The sequence below is a fragment of the Danio aesculapii genome, chromosome 5, assembly GCF_903798145.1.
Source record: "Danio aesculapii chromosome 5, fDanAes4.1, whole genome shotgun sequence".
NCBI lineage: Eukaryota > Metazoa > Chordata > Actinopteri > Cypriniformes > Danionidae > Danio > Danio aesculapii.
Genome location: NC_079439.1, coordinates 37,795,027 through 37,816,851, shown reverse-complemented (window position 1 = coordinate 37,816,851; position 21,825 = coordinate 37,795,027). Strand labels below are relative to the sequence as shown.

Genomic DNA, 21,825 nt, shown 5'->3' with positions numbered 1-21,825 from the left:
AGTTTGATCTATGTTTGATTAAACTGTGCAGAAGACTTGGGAATCTGTCACAGGGTGTCCCGTCAATCAGTTTAGCTTTCAGACTGTTGCTCACAAGTACCTTTGTGGCTACTATATGCCATCAATGAACACAATCCTGCTCAGACCACACTGAGGCAAACTCCAAAGCATTACATCACAAAAGTGTGAACTCCAAGGAAGACTCTCATCATTTAGGGAACAATTTAGAAGAATGATTGAATGCCTTTAATTTCACTTCTGAATGAATCTGTTTTGTCAGATGACTTGTTTGAGTGGATGATTCACTGAATCACTGAAGAAAAGACTCTTTTTGCTACCTACTGGTGTAACAATGACTACGTTCACATGGACATCAGTAATCAAATTATTTGCCTTAATCTGAATAACATGAATAAGGTGTTTACATGAGTTACTTTTTGAATGTTCTTTTCATGATCCCGTTTTACATGTTATAGCACATAGTTCGATTAACATCATTGCATTACTGCGCTATCCACATTTCCTCTGGAGTTTCATGTAATTTCGGGTGTTTCATTTTTAGTTTGTCAACTTTAACTGCAGTTTGGCACTTTCACTTTCATTCAGAAATATTCATGCATAACCCCTGTGACAAACGAGATATTGGATGTGAGTATGAACTGCTGGAAGAGTGTTGTTTTAATGGAATTTGATACCGCACGCCATAAGGAAAAAAAACCTCCGCATTTTGTGGTGCTGGTGTCTGTGGTCCTTCACTGACTTGATAGGTGCAGAGAATAGTGCCAAACAGCCGTGTGTGTATGGAATATCCTGTCGCAAAGTGTGGAAAAAATCCTACATGATGGTAATAGTTTGATTAAGGTGTGTACATATCTGTGCTGCACTTCAACAATGCCACTAAAATCGGCACACTCCACATGTTATAATTCCATTTGTTTAGTATGATTATTACTTTAGTCGGATTAAGGTAATCAAAAATCACTGTTTACATGCTCGACTCTTAATCAGAGTTTTATCCTTAATTGTTTTGATATTGAATTATTGGTGTCCACGAAAACATCCTCAATGTAACCTGCTGAAAGAATCTAAATCCCCACCGCTAATGCACGCTGACAGCCTGTCTGGAACACTTAAACACTGCTTGTTTTTTCTCCCACAAATGTTTCTCCGTCTGACAGCCAGAGGAGAATGAAATATATCCACTTACTATAAAAGTGGATATTACTGGCCATTATGTAAATGTCGCAAGTGCCTGAAACTACCCTGTCTGAGTGAAGTAATAATTTAAAACTTGTTTTCATGTTGTTATTGGGGAGTTTGTAGTACTGTGACAGTCCACATGGAGCGAATTTGTAATGTTTCCTAAGTTTTTCCCACAGTCTTTTTTCAATTAGTGCACAGCGAGTTGTTTTTGAAGGAAAGCATCTGCTAAATGGTAACTACCAAAAGCCCCTTTAACAGCCCAGAAACATCAAGACCAACATAAAACCCATGAGTAAATGTAAGAGGCGTTAATAGGTATTGGCTACAGCACCGTGTGGAAGCCTTTAGAGATGGTTAGCGACGGAGATTAAAACAAAACAGCAACGAAATAATAATAATAATAAGTCGAGTGCCTTGGACTAATGATTTCGTTGTTTATCTTTATCCCTTATAGAAAAAGCTCTGACACATTAAAAAAACCCTATTATGGGTTTTTGAAAATAACCTTCCATGTAGTGTGTAACAGCTCTAAGTGAAGTGAAATATCCAGCTAAGGCTTAAATCTGAAAGTGCGTCATGTTTAAAAGTATTGATTCATCTATAAAAAAGTCAACTCAGATTGGTTTAAATGAATCGTGGGGGTAACGAATTTTTAGCCATGTGGGCATGATGTCAATACGGACCTATAGCCCCGCCCATTTGTTGCACGCACAGACCAGGAAAATAAAAACTACCGGCCCCACCACCAAACACTGTAGAAAGAAAAAAACAGTCTGTAGCACATCCCGGTTAAATCAAGTCGCATAGACGCTGTGCTCTGAAGTGTGAGGGAACATTAATGTTACTTTCCCTACCCAAAGATGAGGCTTTATTTATTTCAGCATTATTGTGCTGTGTTCCCGTCATTTTTCTGATGGGTGCTTCAGCAATCTGCACGCTTATAGCGAGGCATTCGTCTGCCGTTTGTTAAAGAAAGGATCAGAAAAGACTATTGATGTATGGGACTTTGTCAAAGCTAGACAGGAACTTTACAGTACCCAGTTAATGGATCAGTTTCTTCCTCCATTTCACAAGTGTAAGTAAATTATGTGTGATTAAAATGGCTGCCTCCTTTTTTTCACTAGCTTGCAAATTATGTATTTAATTGTGTTTTGTTACTTGTAACCGCTTGTAATGTATCTAATTAACTCTTTATATTGACATATCGTGCCTAAAACCACGTTGAAAACGTGGCGCGTGCTGCTTTGTTCAAGGATTTAAATGCATTTGTAAGCTCACGCCATTTGTTGTTGCTATAGCCACCATTAGCTGTTCCTACACACGTGCAGCCATCAAGTTTCAAAATAGTTCAGCTTTTGCCACTGTGTGGATTAATACTGAATGTGTGTCACTGTTTTTAATTTAAAGAATAGGTTAAGAATAGAGCAATATGCTGGTGTTAAACTGCCTTGCTTTAATGCACTCCTGAATTGGGCTCACACATACACTCTGCACTCTGACTATTTCAAAATTGTTGATAAGCCGTGCTGGCCATTTCTCTCTGTCTTGCGTTGAACGCAGTCAACCAATCGCAACAGAATGGGTCATCGGACCAATCAGCAGAGATTAGCATGGTGCTAAGTAGGGGTTTGGGAACAAATGAATCGCTGAACAAATCATATGGGAGTCGTTGGGATAATCAGGTAAAAATAAATGCATATTATTAGACAATGAAAGTGTTTTTTGCCCTTGCATGCATATCATCCAACTAAAACCAAAATCTGACCTTTTTAAATGCATAATAGGGGCTCTTTAACTATCCCTGAAGCACTTTTTGTATGATTTTACAAAATAGCACTGTTTAAAGTATAAAAGAACTTGCCAGTAGAAACCAACCTAAAAGAAGAGAATCTTAAATATGAAAAACTTCTCCAATAGTGTTGGATTTATTCGAGGAGAAATGTAACAATATCATTCATCCATTGTTCACGCATTCATTTTAGTTTTCAAGAATGCAGTCTAAAACGAAACAAAACAAATTATCATTCATGAACCGTCTTTTTTTAAACATGTGCAGCCAGGTAGTCCCGATAAAACAAACGAAACACTGAAAAAACGTGTTTAAAACATTCACTCGCTCAAACAAACGCACGAATACATGCACGCTCAGACCAAGCCAGATGTTCCAGTCCTCAAAAAGACAGGCACAGACGCTTCAGCGGTGGCGAGACTTCCTGTGTTTTCCAGGCATTCGGTAAGGTTCGTCTCATGCACGGCAGACAAACACACTTTCACAGCATGTGCGCCTTCCAGTAAAGAGGGAGATGTTCCAGTCTCTTATTCCTCCCTCATGGGAACTTCTTCTAGAGGTACTATTGCCTCCAAGGAGCCAGTGCTGCAATGCTGCAGTGTTGTTATGGAGATGAATGTGTGTAGTAAGAAGAGAACAAGCACACACAGTTTCAATTTACTGCCATGAAGACGATTTGTACATGACATGGCCCCCGACGATAACCTCCTGTGGAAAGAAAAGGAGCCCGGGAGGTGCGTCAGGGCACATGCAGCGCCTACAGCAGAGTCACATCCACTCCATCTGACGTCACAGCAGTCTGGACCCTGACTGCTCAAATACTCCTCTTGAAGCCCTGATGACAAACGGACAAACTCTGGGTTAGAAGAAGAGACATCATTGTACACAGAGCAAATGGTTTTCGTGTGTTGATTCATTTCAGTGAATCAAAAGCAAACATTTCTCAATGATTTCCTTGCATAAGCTTGGCTCTTCTCTAGAAATCTCAATCAATCACTGCACCAATCAGTCTGAACATTTCTTTCAAGTCATTCGTTTTGTCATGTTTGTCACGTCAACTTCATGAATCAGCCTATTTTTTGTTTTATTAGTAATACTTCACAGTTCAGCCTTGGCTAAAACTGGTTTACAGACAATACACAACATCCATTTGGCACAATCACATACACAGTTGAAAACAAAATGATTAGCCCTTATGCGAAATTGTCATTCTATTGCAGATTATTTCCCACGTGCTGTTTAATGATTTTTTTTTCAACACATTTTAAACTGAATCTTTTAGTTCCTCATTTTTAATGACTAATGACTTTTGTCTTTAAAATAATGAAAGTACATATTAGATTACTAGTTATTTTGTAATATACTAGTACTCAGCTTAAAGTGCAATAGTTAAGTGCTTAACTAGGTTAATTAGGCAAGCCATTGGACAACAGTGGTTTATTATATTAAACTTTTTATGTTCAAATGTTTTTTTGTGAAAAAACAAACACTATATCAGTCCAAAAGAAAAAAAAAATTAAAATAAAAAAGGAAAAAAAACTAAAAATAATAATGATACTAATATTAAAAGGGGAAAAGAAAAATGGAAACAAGAGTAAAAGTTGCTATTTTTTTTACAAAAGAGAAGAAAAAATAAAAAGAAAAAAGAAAAAAAATTATGATAATAATAATAAAAGGGGAAAAGAAAAATGGAAACAAGAGTAATAAAAGAGTACAGAAAATTACAACTAACTGAATGTAGACATTCAACAACCACAATCAAATGTTCAGATACATTGTCAATGTTGAAGGTAAATATTTACAATTAAACAGTATAAAATAGTAATAGTTAAAAACAAACAAAAATTAAATTACTATGAAATAAATCAATTAAAAAGGAAGGAGAGTGCATCTATGAAATAGAAGGAAAGACCTTAAGAGAGTTAAAGTAACTTATAAAACATTGCCACCTTTTAAAGAAATTAATTTTCCCAGAGCATCTAATCTTTTCCAACTTTAGAAATTGCATGGGATCTACAAGCCATTAGGATGCAGTTAGAGGCTTATTTGATTTCCAGTGAAGTAGAATACGACGCCTGGCTAATAGTGAGGTAAAGGTCAAAATATCAAGTTGTTTAGAATTGAACTGGGACCAAATCTTTGAAACCCCAAAAATGGCAATATCAGGGGATGGGTCTATATTTACCTGCAACACCTTAGAGATAATTGTAAAATAATTAATCCAAAAATTTTGTAACAGAGGGCCCATAACGCACATGAGGGCCCATGAGGGCCCATTTACCTTGGTGCATGACATCTGTCACATCTTTCATCAATATTGGGAGAATTTTCAGATAGACTGCTTTTTGAGAAATGGATTCTATGAAATACTTTAAATTGTATCAGGCTAAGGTGAGCACAAATAGAACTAGAAAGTATCATTGCCTTCAGTGATTTCCTGAAGATAAATACCAAAAAATTGAATTGGACTGGAACTTACAGTATTCTCTGCAGCGCACCAAGCCACCATTCTTCCTCAAAACATAGTCTCAATTCATTTTCCCCAGATTTTTGAATTTTAGTAAAAGAACAATCATCCAAGCTTAAAATGCACCCATAGATTTAGAAATTTGTGATTTGTGTTGAGGATTTAGTTGCAGTAACTCTTCCCAAACCTGTAGCTTATAGGCAGAGATGAATAACCTGAGAATAAAGTAGCAGAGCAATGTCTAGCCCGAAAGAATCTAAAAAATGGGATTCTGACAACTCAATTTCAGAGGTAAGTTGTGCATAGTTACAAAACAGGCCATCTCTTTACAGGTCCTGAAAATTTTTTAAACCTTTCGCATTCCATTGCTTAAATACAGGATCCGTAAGGGATGGTGGAAACATGATTTCCCAGTATGGGCATTAATGTTGAAGCGGAGGAAAAACTAAAGTGTCTTCTAAATTTGCACCAGATCCGAACTGAAGCAACAACTACTGGATTATGTGTTAGGGATAAGTAGGATAAATTGAAAGATAAGGGAGAAGTAAGGAATGCCAGCAGCAAAGTAGATGCATATGAGTTGGCTTCCAATCTGCAGAATGTTATTTTATGAATATTTACTGACCAAATAATAAAACATGAAATTTGGTAACAATAACCCAACACTCAGTTGACATCCCTGCAGCAATGATTTCCGAATTCTAGGAGATTTGACCCTCCACAAAAAATTACTAATAATTTGATCAAGGGATTTAAAGAAATGTTTAGGTGAATACAAAGGAGCACGCTGAAATACAAAAAGAAATTTGGGCCAAACGTTCATTTTCACAACATTAATACGACCAATCAATGATAAGGGTAAACTGCGCCATCTTTGAAAATCAGACATGGATTGCTCCAACAAGGGGAGAAAATTTGCAGCTAGTAAAGGAGAAAATGATCTAGTTATATTAATGCCAAGATATCTGAATCCTGATGAACTGAACTTAACTGGAATATCTGATTGTAACAGATTCATGGCCAATGCGTTAACATTCAGTTTTATGAAAATTTATTTTATAACCGAAAAAAGAGCCAAATTGATAAAAAATTGATAAAATAATTGGAAAGCTAGGAATTGGATTAGAAATATATAATAAAAGCTTATTTGTAAATTAAGATTATTAAACTTCAACACGTGAACGCACCAGACCATGCAGCAAAGGGGAAGACCTAAGAGCTGTTGATAGTGGCTCTATGACCAAGGCAAACAGTAAAGGGGAAAGTGGGCACCCTTGACGTGTGCCCCATCCCAATTGGAAATAGCTGGATCTAATATTATTGGTATGCACACTTGCTTGAGGGGAATTATATAAATGTTGTATCCACTTCATAAAATTGTCCCCAGTCCCGAATTTTTTATGGACTGCAAACATAAACCCCACTCAACGGGATCAAATGCATTTTCAGCGTCACATGAAATCACAACTTAAGGTATATTTAAAGAATGTTTGGAATAAATTACATTTAAGAGTGTACGAATGTTAAAAAATAATTGTCTCCCTTTGATAAAGCCTGTTTGTTCCTCTGATATAAATTTTGGAAGTAGGTTTTCAAGACGAGAGGCTAAGACTTTGGCCAATATTTTGGCATCTACATTTTGCAAAGAGAGAGGCCGATATGAACTACATAATTTAGGATTTTTATCATTTTTTAAAAGGAGAATTATAGATGCTTGTGTGAGTGTCTCTGGTAAGTAACCATGCTCTAGGGATTCTATGTACACTGATAAAAGTAGGGGAAGTTAGTTTATTCTGAAATTTCTTTAAAATATTCTACTGGAAAGCCGTCCAGCTCCGGGGCTTTATTGCAGCGCATAGTTTTAATTGCCAGATTTATTTCATTAATGTCTGGGGGGGCATCAAGAATTGTGGCATCTGCTGAATCAATTGTGGTGACATTTAAACTTTGTAGAAAATAAATGATAGCCCGTGAGTCAGATGGAGCTTTGAAAATGGCTTTAATTTCATCAGGTTCAGATACCAAATTACCAACTGAATCCTTAATTTGTGGAATCGATCGATTAGCTACCTGACATCTTAAATGGTGTGCTAAGAGACGACTAGCTTTATCACCATGTTCATAATAGTTACTACGAGACTGCAATAAAAGCCGCTCTGCATCATTCGTCAAAATAAGATCCAAGTCAGCCTGCAGGTCAAGATGTTGTTTAATCTGAACTTGTGAGGGAAAGCTGGCCAACTGTTGATCAATATTAAATATGTCAGAAGTAAGCTGAGGTATTTTTGCTGTACAAAGTCAATTTAAGTGTGCAGAACAATAAATAATCTGGTCACGTAGGTAAGATTTAAGCGTTTCCCACAATAAAGAGTAAGAGACCCCACCATCTTGATTGATATCCATAAAATCATCAATAGAGATTGAAATAAAATCAATTAATTATCATTAAATTAAATATTATTTATATTAATTAAAATCAATTTTAGTCCGACAAAAGGAGAGAATTTAATCTCCATGGTGATGAATATCGTGGAATTGCAGACAACTGCAAATCAACAGTAAGTGGGGCATGATCAGAAAGAACAATGGGGTGGTACTGAACAGATTTTACTTTAGGAATTAAGGAGCTGTCTATAAAAAAATTATCGATACGGGAATATGTTTGATGGACTTGTGAAAAAAAAGGGCTGTAAAACCTCCAAGGGTCAACGTAACCATTTCTATTCATAAACTCTATTATTGATCTGGAAATAGATTGGGTCCCTATTCGAGAGCTGGATCAGTCCAAAACTGGGTCAATCACACAATTGAGATCACCAGCAAAGATAAGCAAATGAGTATTTAATGAAGGAAGGATTCCAAATAACTTATTAATAAAGCCCGGATCATCAAAATTGGGTGCGTATATATTAACAAGAAGCACAGTGGTTTGACATATTGTGCCCACCACAATCAAATATCTTCCATTTTTGTCAGCGATTATTTTAACAGCAGAAAACTGAACCCTTTTATATATTAATATTGCAACACCTATAGCTTTTGAATTGAAATTAGAATGAAAAGTTTCACCAATCAAGAGACATTTAAGCTTTGGATGATCTTGATTTCTCAAGTGAGTCTCCTGTAGGAAAACAACATCGGCATTTAGTCTTTTCAAATGTGAAAATATTTTTGACCTTTTGATGGGGTTACCCATCCCTTTGATATTCCAAGAAAAAAAAAAAAAACAGATATCCAATATCCACATCCCCAATAGATGCGAACTCGTGCGCTGACTCCAACTGGAGCCAAATTGTACAGTTACTACTCACAATTAGGAACTATCGAACACCGTCTTATGACCTGCAGAATGCACTTCAAATTATTGATAATGAAATTGCACATAAATTCAGCAACAATTATAATAGGATTAAAAATTATAATAAGAAAAAAAACATGGAAAATTAACCTGATTTTACTTCTTAATTCACCAAATTTAGAGTTATGTACATATGCAAAACACTATAACAGTATCAGAAATTATTCAAACCAAACCTCATACTGTAAGAGGCTAATTTATCATATGCTTTTGTTTATATGACAAAACATGTCTTTTTGACTCAAGAAGGTCCATACTGACTCCGAAGGCAGATACTGATAAGATCAGGACCTGGTGTGTGGGGGTTTTACGATGTTGTCACATGTTGATTGGCCAGTTTAAATGTCTCAGCATTTGGGCTTTAGTCACATGGTCAAGAAAGATACAAAATAGGTGGTAAAACGCTGCTCTGGCTCTTTTCCTGGCCTGTCATTTCCTGGTCTGCTTTCCTCCTCTGCTCCTCTCCTCCTCTAGAGTCTATCTTCTCTGACTCTACTGCAATCAGGCTAACTTCTGGGCCTGCTCTCTTTGTCTCTCTCTCCCTCCCCCTGTGTCTCTCCTTCTACCTCTGGTAACTTTAATTTTACATTTAAGCTGGGTACAATTTATATCATATGTTTTGTCATTTCATATGTTGTCATTTTATACAGTTATTTTGTAACTAATTCAGTTGTAACCATAGAGAATTATTGTCATTAAATCATTTCATTTTCAAGTATTTGTGAATTACTTTTGATTTAACATCAACATTTAATAGTTCCATATTACAATACAATACAACCACATAATATCAACGCTCTCACACATTTATATCTACTAATACTGCTCTTATGTCCGTTTTTAGTATAAGATTGCAGAAGAATGGTTTGAATAGAATGTACAGTTTTTTACCATCAATACTGATAACTTTTTAGTCATTCGGCAGAACAACAGTTCGAACCGCTGTGGTTGTTAAAACCTATTCTTACAATACTATGATCTTCTATGTGAAGCTGCTTTGACACAATCTACATTGTAAAAGCGCTATAGAAATAAAGGTGAATTGAATTAAATTTCAAATTATCAAGTCCGGTGCCTAGTAAGACATATCGCTGAAATAAAGCATTAGTTCACTCCGATGACAAAGTCAAACCTAGTCACTCAAAAAGCAGTTCATCTGCTCTGTAGAGGCTTGATGGCATTGACATATTCTCTAGCTAATTCCCGCGAGCTAAACTGTTTCTCCACCCCGTTATAAGTGACGCGTAGTCTTGCTGGATGAAGAAATCCAAATTTCACTCCAAGAATAGAGCGAAGTTGCTAGCGGACATCATTAAAGAATGATTGGGAATGTGCTGTTTTGGCAGTGAGATCTGGAAAGATAGATAATTTTATGTCACCAACACTGACCTGTTTCATCTCACGTGCGGGTGTTAATACTTCAACACAGTCTGAATAATAATGCAGCCCTGCCACAATAACTCGTGGTCGCTGCCCAGGTCTGGGTTTTGGCTGCAATGTGCGATGCGATCTGTCAATTAGAATGTCCTTCTCCATGTTGAGTGCGTACTTAATCAGCTTGAAGACAGCCACAGTAGTAGACAGTTGGTCTTCCGGAACATCAATAATCCTTATGTTATTCCGACGAGATCTGGCTTCCAAATCTTCACACTTTTCTTCTAGTTTTATCACAGTAGCAGAAAGAGAGTCAACCTTTTCATGTAGCACAGTGATATCATCCGAACATGTGGAAAGAGAATGTTCCATATCCTTCACCGTACTTTTCAGTGTCAACATTTCAGTTTGCATCGATATTCATGTTAGAGAATTCCACCTTCACGGCTTGAAGTTCTCTTTTGATGGTTGATAAGTCATCGCCTAGCACAGACCATAGTTCGGAGCGAAATATTTCTGCCAGATCCCAGCGTAGTTATGAAATTATTTCAGTTTTAAGAGTCTGAATGTCACCTGAAGCCGTATCGAGCTCAGTCCGTTGACCCCCGCGGCCATTTCACGTTTACCCGAAGATGCGTTAGCTGTTACAGGCCGCTGTTGCGATGGCTGCGCGTTAGCCCCTTTATTGCCTTTAGTTTTCATCTCCGTTGTACAGGATTAGTTTAAAATGAACTCTGTAAGGCACAATTATCTGCAGGCATTCGATATTAAGTAAAATGTGCATTACTTCAGAAAAATTAGCAAATTCTGCAGGACTTCCTAATGACCACGTCCTACTCCATAGCTCACCTAACAGGAAGTCCGAAAAGAACTTTTTAAGGGGGCTATTAAAATTGACCTTAGAAGTATTTTAAAGGTGCTGTGAAAGTTTTTGACTCTTCTACCGCATAAAACACCATAATATGTTTGCAGATATTTAAGAAACATGCTGAGTGAACATTCTTGCTTATCTGAAAAACAATACTAAAATCAGATATTCTGCTTTGAAAATGTGCGTTATGTGCTGGAACGTCTGTCTTTGTTTTGGTCATTTAACCCACCCAATGCCACTTAAACCAATTATATTACAGTACCCTGGGTTGCCTTGGTGGTAAACAGCATATTTCAGCATTCATTCAGTCAGGAAGGCTCTCAAAGTGTGCATCCGTGACTGAAATGCAACCTCCGGTGGACAGCAGTAGCCTCCGAAATGAGATGCAGATTCAGAGTTGCACATAAGGTGGTTTTTATTTAGCAAATAATATAAATATTATGAACAAAAACATTAGGTAAGCAGGCTACATTGTAACCCCATGATAAACTGGAATTAGGTCTTTGATAACTGGATAACTGAAAATATTCTGAAAAAAGAATATTTGAACATATCGGTTTACAGTATACTGATGCCCAATTTCTAGGCTTTATTGGTGATAATGGACAGGATTATTGGACAATTATTGCCTTTTCAGCTTATAAGTAGAGGACAGAAACTAGCCAGTCAGTAATGTGTGAATTGTTGAGTGGGCTAAATAAAAAAATAAAATAAATTTAACTTTTTATTTCTGCCATAATAAAAAATATAATTGTAGAGCAACCCATTTTTTCTTGTCATTGATATTTAAATTGAATAGGTAATACTGTTCGAGATATGAAAAAAAGCTAAATTTAAAAAATCTTGAATGGTTATAAAACTTTTAGAATCATTCATTAATTTTCTTTTCTGCTTAGTCCCTTTATTATTCTGGGATCGCCACAGCGGAATGAACCACCAACTATTTCAGCATATGTTTTATGCAGCGGATGCCCTTCCAGCTGCAACCCATCACAGGGAAACACCCATACATACTCATTCACACTCATACACTATGGACAATTTAGCTTTGCCAATTCACCTAAAGCACGTTTTTAGACTGTGGGGGAAACCGGAGCACCCGGAGGAAACCCATGCGAACGTGGAGAGAACATGCAAAGACTACACAGAAAAGCCAACTGACACAGCCGAGGCTCGAACCAGTGACCTTCTTGCTGTGAGGCGAGAGCGCTACCCACTGCGCCACCCCGTTGCCCAACTTTATAATCATAATAATAAATAATAAAAATAATAAAAAATTATTAGTTTTAAAATCTTGAACAATATATATATATATTTTATAATTATTTTTTCGCAAGGCGGAATCAAATTCGGGTAGCCGTGAGCACCGGAGTGCATATGTCGACGCACTAACCACTACACCACTGCACCGACAATCTTTAACAATATTAATGATATGACATAATTCCAGAAACTTCCTACTTCTCTGTTTATACGTCTGACTTCACAGTGGGTTTCTTTTGACCGGCCCCTGTCACTTTAAAGAATATCACAACAACGAACTCGTCAAGTATAAAAACCTTGTCCGTTTCGTGAGGTGCGTGCACAGTCAGCGGAGGCGCATGATGCGGAGCCAGGCAGAAGTATAAATCAGCCTTAAGATGTTTGTTTGTTTTTTCCTGTAGTTCAATGGTGCATCTAACCTGTCTTCAGTACTGTTCAATTTAAATAATTTTATTTTACCACAAATTTTGTGATTTTGCATTTTCTCTCACGTGTTTTTGATATTGTGATATACAGTAGGTCTTAAATGTAATACTTAATGGTCTTAAAGAGGTCTTAAAAAGTCTTAAATTTGACATTATGATATCTGCAGAAACCCTGTTACAAGACTTCAGTCTATAATCTGAAAAAACACATTATGGTAAGAAGACATAAAACTTCCTTTGTGTGATATTTAATTTATTTATTAATATGTTTAGGCACTAGGCAGTGTTGTTCTAGTTTCTGACGGTTCGTTCGCGCGACTAGGTAATTAGCAAAGTTTACAGTACTTGTAATTTAGTATAAATTTTTGTACTCTTTCCACCACTGTAAATTCGACTTCCAATGTATTTCGCTCCCACATTGACATTTATATGACAAAATGTAAATCTCCACTTATAGACAAAACTCTCTACTGAAACTAATGTATTAGATCAGCTGAGATTTGCTTGCCATCCTCATTATTTCATTTATTTTCATTAATTTTATTCATTCATTTTCTTTTCGGCTTAGTCCCTTTATTAATCCGGGGTCACCACAGCGGAATGAACCGCCAACTTATCCAGCATATGTTTTACGCACCGGATGCCCTTCCAGCAGCAACCCAGCACTGGGAGACACCCATACACTCTCATTCACGCACATACACTATGGACAGTTTAGCTTATTTAATTCACCTGTACCGCATGGCTTTGGACTGCGGCAGAAACCAAAGCACCCGGAGGAAACCCACTCGAACACAGGGAGAACATGCAAACTCCACACAGAAATGCCAACTGACCCAGCCAGGGCTCGAACCAGCGACCTTCTTGCTGTAAGGTAATCGTGCTACTCACTGCGCCACCGTGACTCATTAGTTTACAGAACAATAAAAAGTTTGTTAGTTTAACTGATAGACTTTTTTTTCTCTCAGTCTCGTTTGCTTTTCCTTTTACAGATAAAATCAGAAAATCAGTTTATAAGCAATCATAATTCCTAAAACTTTAACAATGTACATAATTACTGATTTAAAAATGTCCTCACCTTTATCAGTACAGAACTCACTTTTTTGTCATTTCAGAACTGCTCTTTATTCTCACAATCTTTCCATAACAGCATAAGCCATATAGTGATTGTCATATTGACCCTGCATTCTCATATAATTTGTATAGACAGAAAATAACATGAGAAATAAAAGACATTCTTGAGGCACCCCATGATTAAATACATCATAACTTTCATTTAACCCCAGGACACTGACTTAAACTATTATTCTGTTTACTCCAAATATCAACAGATATTGAAAAAGTTGATGCATCTAGATGGTATTAAAAGCAGATGTATATAAAAATGAAAATATGTACATAAGCTTTTGCTTATTGTAATTGACTAGCAATTGTATCTGCCATAGTAAGTGTACAAAACTCTCTGTATTATTCTTTCATTTTGTGCAATTTTGTATTCACTAATATTTAGAATCTGCTTTTATTTTATATTTCAGATTCACGTTTTATCTTTACTGTTTAGTTATTGGGCGACGCAGTGGCGCAGTAGGTAGTGCTGTCGCCTCACAGCAAGAAAGTCGCTGGTTCGAGCCACGGCTGGGACAGTTGGCATTTCTGTGTGGAGTTTGCATGTTCGCTGTGGCGACCCCAGATTAATAAAGGGACTAAGCCGAAAAGAGAATGAATGTTTAGTTATTTTGGTCTAGTTATTTTTATTTATTTATTTGTTCGTTATTTTAGAACTTGTTTTAATTCAATTAAGTGCCAAGACAGCGCGTGTCATTTTCACTCTGCTTTTAATATAACATTTGTTTAATTTTTATTTAACCTTTATTTCAATAATCAGAAATAGTTATAAAAGTGTTAAGTGAGAGCAATACCTGGTGTGAAGTTAATAGATGTTCAGTTGACACATTAGATGTTTAGTCACATTTAGCCAAAGACAGTTTTTTCAATGATTTTTTTGAAAATAGTTTTGTTTTACATTTATTATTGATGTTTTGTATTTGGCAAAATAATTTATATTTATATTTTATGTATATAATTAAGATGAATCAGAACAGGAATTGCAAAATTTCTTTCAATTCATTATCTGTAATTATAAACATTATTTGTGATTCTCTTTTTTGCCACAGGGGATCAGCCATTAAACATGAACATGGATGAAAGTGTCTAATTTATGTGTATTAATACTGCGTATGGATGTATACTTAATTCCAGTAATTAGTAATGTAAATCCAGTAATGTAAATATATGCATAATTACAGTCATTTCAATGGGGTCAAATATATTATGAATAATGTGCTTCTAGTTTTATTCAAACTCTGGTGTGTTTTATTTCAACACAGAAATCTCTCCTTTGCAGCCTGTGTACAGAGTGAGGTCCAAACAGAATTGATTCACTCAGTGTGGTGTGCAAGCTCAGATCACAGTCTGCTTCATCCCAAAGGTGTTCATTGGGTTCAGGTTTGGGCATTGTGAAGGCCAGAGTCTTATAAAAATCTACTGCAATCAAACCTGATATTTAGAAAGGGGTTGTCAGTTTAGTGTATGGCATTTACCTGCACATAGAAAGCTGGGCGAGCCGGCATACAGCAACCGGTCATTGTCAGGTAGGATGAAGGGGCAGCTGGCAGTGACCTCGCCGCAGTAGTGCCGGCATGGGAGCCACCGCACACACTGTCGCTGAGGAACTGGAAAGTATTCTGCACACAGCCAGGCTTTATACACAGCCTGAAACACACAAATATGTAGAACGTCGTACTCAAGCTTCTGGATGGTTGCTTGTTAGAACTGATTATATGCATCTACACATTCAGTCAATATATGTCACCCAAAGTGATGATGGTAGTAGCTTAAAAAGCCTCTCACCTGACACAGGTGTGTTTGCGCGCGCACTGAGTAGTCGTCCGCCATGTATTTGCGCGTAAGGACGTCAAATTCCTCATATTTTTCCTGAGCGTGTTGGTCGAGTCGGGTGTACGCATGAACACAAGCGCTGCACGCGTCCCCGTCCTCCGGTCCGCCGCTGAACAGGTCACGAATGATGCGCGTCAGGCTGCAGTTGAGCCCGTCCGGACTGGTCATGCTTTCCAGCAGGTCCGCTATTGTGAGCGCGTCGCAAAACGACAAGCTGAAGTTCCGGAAGTACTCCAAAAACGCGTGTGGCGACACCGTGGGCACCGTTACAGAATAGGAGGAGCTCACCGAGCCGCTCTTCTGCCGGTAAAGGGTAGAGCACGCGGACTCCAGAGGCGAGCGGCGTCGCGCGTCAGCCTCCACGCAGTCTGGCCCGTTTTTTGTCAGATTGCTCAAGAAGACCCCGCAGTCCTCATCGCGAAGGCCCGTCTGGGCGTCGTGACTCGCGTTGCTCCACGTCCTCCGATGAGTCCGGTCTCTCGAGCGGAGCTTGCCTCCAGCGCACAGCCAGAGGTGATCGGACAGCAGCGCAGTGAAAAAGAGAAGCGACGCGAGGCTCATGCGCCATCTCTGCACCTTCTCCGACTCCGCGCAAGGCTTGTCGATGGGTTCGGTCACGCGGCAGATTTCTAACTCGGCGTCAAGTTTCCTTCCACACCGCCAGGCGCCCGTGATCATATTTTAGAGGGGGAGACAAAGCGCGAGCTCACACGGGCGGGTCTCCGCAATATTCCCCACCGCGGCGTTTACATGATGGCTCGAAGCATCCTTTTCACCTGCTGCTCAAAATGAATCTGCACTGCAAACACCTGCGTCTGAATTACCGAGACAGTGCATGATAAAGCACATGCCGCGAGACTCCATCACCTACCCCGCATCTCCCTGACAACACATCGCACGCAGCCGCGTCTTACTCGTTCACAGGCATCTCCGAGGCGGCGGGGTGAAGAGCTCGTGCGTGTTCGTCTGTCTGTAGGGGGCTTGTCATCTTCCCGTGGTCTCCTTCACTCTATCGCCATCTTCGCTCTCACTCAGACGAACCCTGAGATGTTTTAATTGAAGGCGGGGGTGTGGCGCGTGCGCTGTCGCGCGCATCCTTGCCTCCTCCATTGAAGCTTCATTCACTATGCGCTCACCATTCAGCAGCGCGCATTGTAGCCCACAGCCCACCCCTCGAGGAATCACCCCGCGCGCCTTCCTCGGCGCACAGCATCGTCACAGCATTGGGGGAAGAATGGGCATGAGACATAAACGTTTATTTACTCAATATTACATATATTTAGGTAAAGGATGCCTTAAAATACATTTGCTTTAAACATCGGAAGCGGGGTTTGTGACGTCAAAAATCCAATCTTAATCACTCTTATTTTAGAATAGCTTGATTACATATTTGTAATAATCCAATGTTTATGTAAGTACCGAAAATTCATTCATTAATTCATTATCTTTTCGGCTTAGTCCCTTTATTAATCTGGGGTCACCACAGCGGAATGAACCACCAACTTATCCAGCACATGATTTACACAGCAGATGCCCTTCCAGCTGCAACCCATCCCGGGCAAACACCCATACACGCTCCGGAAACTGACGCAAACGCAGGGAGAACATGCAAACTCCACACAGAAATGCCAACTGACCCAGCAGAGGGTTGAACCAGCAACCTTCTTGCTGTGAGGCGACAGCACTACTTACTGCGCCACAGTGTTGCCTATACCGAAAATGAATAATGCCATTTATAAGTTCAATTTCACCTATAGGCAAAGGAAAATAAGAGATCACCTGGGGTAAATGATCCATTGGATTTACGGATGTAATTTATTCTACTGTGAAAATAAAACTACAGGATATTTCCACAGTGGTATCACAACAAATGGTTTTGAATGGTTTTGTTGCCAGGGATGTGCAAAGTGGAGTATAGCTATATACTACTCCAGTAGGGAAATGGAAATTGTATTTGTAAATATGGTAAATTGCAACTTTAAGATAGGCCACAGGTTGTTCACATAAAGGGATAATTCACACAAAAATCTAAATTACTGTGTCTAAAACTATTAGTGTTCGAATAGTTTAATGACATTATTGTATAAGACACAAAACTTTATTAGATGTTCAGATACTCATACGCTAGCACAAACTGCTGTAAGCAATGAGAAGAAACATAAGACACGCTTTCAACAGAGTTCGAAGAGGTCAAGGACAACGTACTAAAGTGGGTCAGTTTTCTGCAGACAATAAAGGTAGAAATGGTCCAGATGACACTTCTAACCAAATATTATAACAGAAAGCCTGGGAGCGTTATCTTCAGGAAAAGATATTGTTTGCCAACTAGGAGCTATGACCTTGGAGGACAAGACTCCTGGAAGACTGCCTGAATGCTGATGTAATAGAAGAAATGATTTGCTATGTTTATATTCAAATGCATCATTCTAGAGAGAGATCACGAAGAGATTTCTTCTGTGTATTAACCGATATACTCAAGTATATCAAACTTTAGATATCCTCAAGTATATCAGACACTAATCGCTGTTTTGCTGTCTATTTACTGAAAGGGATTTAAATGTACAGTATTTACAGATATTCTTAAGTATATCAGAATACATATTCTCAGGGGTGTAGTGGACATTTTAAAAGTGGGGCGGGGGGGACGGCTGTATGAGATCATACGTTCATATAATTATTAATCACCTGTTTCTAAATGGTCTGTCTCTAAAAGTGAGGGGGACGAAACCCCCCCGTCCCCCCTGGTTGCTACGCCCCTGCATATTCTCAAGAATATCAGACACTAACTGTTACTTTGCTGTGTACTTACTGGAGGGGATTTCGCTTTTACTCAAGGCTGGAATACTGTATAAAAGGTTGGAGCAGACAGACCAGCAGCACACTTAGACTGACTTCTTATACTGAATGTCTTAGGCCCTTTATTGTCAATGGAGGATAAAGTAAAGGATTTTGTTTTGTTACTGTGATTGTTTTTATTCTTCATTTTCATTGGATTTATTTTATTAATAATAGTATATTTTAATAATTTTCTTCACTGGAGTGGACATTGGCTTCATTTGCAGAACCCATCAAGATGCCTTGTGTGGTAAGTTATGAATCTGATTTATTCCTTGAACAACATTACAACTTAAGGTCCTAATCAAAACTCTAGCTAAGTAATATAGACAAGGAAGGATTCAGGTTTCTTTATTTAATTAGGGTATTAAATAAAGGCATCCAGTACAAACTACATACAGTAAATCCCAGTGGATGTCAATGGTTTCAGGTTTTCAGCTTTCTTCAAAATATCTTCTTTAATGTTCAACAGAATAAGGACACTATTAATGGTTTTAATCCATTTGAGGGTGATAGATAGTGTATAAATGAGGGTGATAAATAAATAAAGCCCTGGAAAATAAACTGGGCTCACGGTGGCAAAAAGATTGAGGAAAAAAAAGATAATAACAATAATATATATATATATATATATATATATATATATATATATATATATATATATATATATATATATATATATATATATATATATATATATATATAAAATGTACTTTGTTGTCGTAAAAAGACTATTAAGTTTTAATCTTTGTATGGCAGTGGGGATATATAGCAGCTCAACCACTAAAGAGACAATTTTTTGATTGTCTGTGCGTGTTTAGTCTTCATTCTTCCTCTCACACTAGAGGGCGCTATAAGCCCAAATAAGAAACTGCCATCTAAAACTTGGCAGCAGTAGCAGAGGAAAACAGCGGTGACTGAGGGTCTCTGGAAAGTGTTGAGAGGAGAGGGTGGGACTTATCATCTGGACTTTTGATCCTGTGCTATAATAAGCCTTGGGGGACTAGGTGTGTTTCCGGGGCCGAGCTCTGTCCAGATCTTTTACTGGTTTTAAATAAACTCTAGAGCATTTGCAAGCCCTGCAGGGCTTATAAAAGAGTTAGTTTTCTCCTCAAACAGCATGTGTTTCGAGTGCTTTTGTAAAAGAGAGATGACGGGGGCTCCTCTGACTGACTTCTCATCCGGAAATCAGCACTGAAGTTTGAGGTCATGTTAGTTAGTAGCAGATGCTAATACTAGACTTTGTCCAAAGAAAAATACTAAACACTAATTAGAGTCTTGGAGCAATGTTTAGTTCTCTCAGATCACATGTCATCTTGGTGCAGTGACCCTCAAACTGTCTTTTCCACACAAGCTTTCCTTTCTTTCCTTGTGGTTTCATTGTCTGATTTTACAGTATACTGGATTCTCTTCTCTGATCTTTGCAACGGTACATCAGGAAAGAAAAGGGAACTGCTGCCCCACTGTAAATGTCACAATCAAGCCCACATGGAAGCATCTGGGGGCGCTCAATTCCAGTGAAATCTGTGCAACCTTCTGTGGAATACAAACCACATTTCATGTGGGTCTTTTTTATCTTAGTCAGAAGTTTATGCACATCTATTCCATCCTTTTTGTTCAAAAAAATATTTTGACCAATTTTATTTAGTTTTTACTAAATAATGGCATGATAGCATCACACAGTTACTGCAGATTTGTTGGCTGCACATCCATAATGTGAATCTCCTGTTCCACCACATATCAAAAGTGCTCTATTGGATTGAGTTCTGGTGACTGTGAAGGCCATTTGAGTACAGTGAGGTCATTCATGTTCAAGAAACAAGTGTGAGAAGATTTGCGCTTTATGACATGGCGCGCTATCCTGCTGGAAGCAGCCATCAGAAGATTGGTACACTGTGGGTACACTGCGTGGCATGCCAGAGTCACGGTGGCAGGCCAAATTGACCATCAGGCCACCGGAAAATGTCCCGTTGCTCCCTATGTCCAGTTCGCCCCTGCTACCATCCGAGTGTCACAGCAGAAATCGAGACTCATCAGACCAGGGAACGTTTTTTCAATCTTCTATTGTCTAATTTTGGTGATCCTGTGTGAATTGTAGCCTCAGTTTTCTGTTCTTAGCTGACATAAGTGGCACCCAGCGTGGTCTTCTGCTGCTGTAGCCCATCCACCTCAAAGTTGGACGTGTTGTGTGTTCAGAGATGCTCTTCTGCATACCTCGGTGGTAATAGGTGGTTATTTGAGATACTGTTGCCTTTGTATCAGCTGGAACCAGTCTGGCCATTCTCCTCTGACCTCTTGCATCAATAAGACATTTGCACCCACAGAACTGCTGCTCACTGCATATTTTCTCTTTTTCTGACCATTCTCTGTAAACCCTAGATATGGTTGTGCATGAAAATCCCAGTAGATCAGCAGTTTCTGAAATACTCAGACCAGATTTGGCACCAACAACCATGCCATGTTCAAAGTCACTTAAATCACCTTTCTTCCCCATTCTGATGCTCTGTTTGAACTGCAGCAGATCGTCTTGACCCTGTCTACATGCCTAAATGCATTTCCATGTGGTTGGCTGATTAGAAATTTTTGTTAACGAGCAGTTGGACAGGTGCATCTAATAAAGTGGCCGATAAGTGTAAACACACACACACACACACACACACACACACACACACTCACACACACACACACACTCACACACACACACACACACACACACACACACACACACACACACACACACACACACACACACACACACATATATATATATATATATATATATATAAATGATATATTTAAATTAATTTGCTTAAATGACATTACATGGACTTAAAACATCTAGCCGATCCTTGCATAATCTAGAACTAAATCATTAATTAATTATAACAAACTTGAGTTATAAAACATCAGTTTAAAAAATACATATATTTTAATAAGATAAAGTAACTTAATAATTGTTGTGGCTACACATTTCCCTCAAAATATAGAGAAAATTAACAACAAGCTGCAAGAATGAAAAAGAGACAAAACAACAATTTCTATTCAACTTATTCCTCTATTTCTCTCATATTTTCTCTATTGATGTGCACTGCACACTCATCAGTTCTGTGCTGTTGTGGAGACTGGGAGAACTTTTGTGTGTGTGTTCATTTTGTGAATGAATCACTCGACCCCTACATCGCTTTATCCAACATGAAGGGTCACAGTTGAGAGGGCACAAGTCAAACTTCAAAGAGGAGATAGAGATCAAATGAAACGCACACCAACTAAGAACACACATGC

General features: G+C 38.3%; 1 protein-coding gene across 1 annotated transcript; it reads right to left on the bottom strand.

The window, feature by feature from the left end:
* Positions 1 to 3,116: 3,116 nt before the first annotated feature.
* On the bottom strand, positions 3,117 to 17,032 carry nalf2 (NALCN channel auxiliary factor 2). Its single transcript, XM_056458101.1, has 3 exons — positions 15,661 to 17,032; positions 15,351 to 15,522; positions 3,117 to 3,827 (listed from the first exon to the last, which is right to left on the bottom strand). Exons 1-3 carry the CDS (start codon positions 16,384 to 16,386, stop codon positions 3,520 to 3,522), a joined length of 1,206 nt encoding a protein of 401 aa, XP_056314076.1. The 5' UTR covers positions 16,387 to 17,032; the 3' UTR covers positions 3,117 to 3,519.
* Positions 17,033 to 21,825: the final 4,793 nt, after the last annotated feature.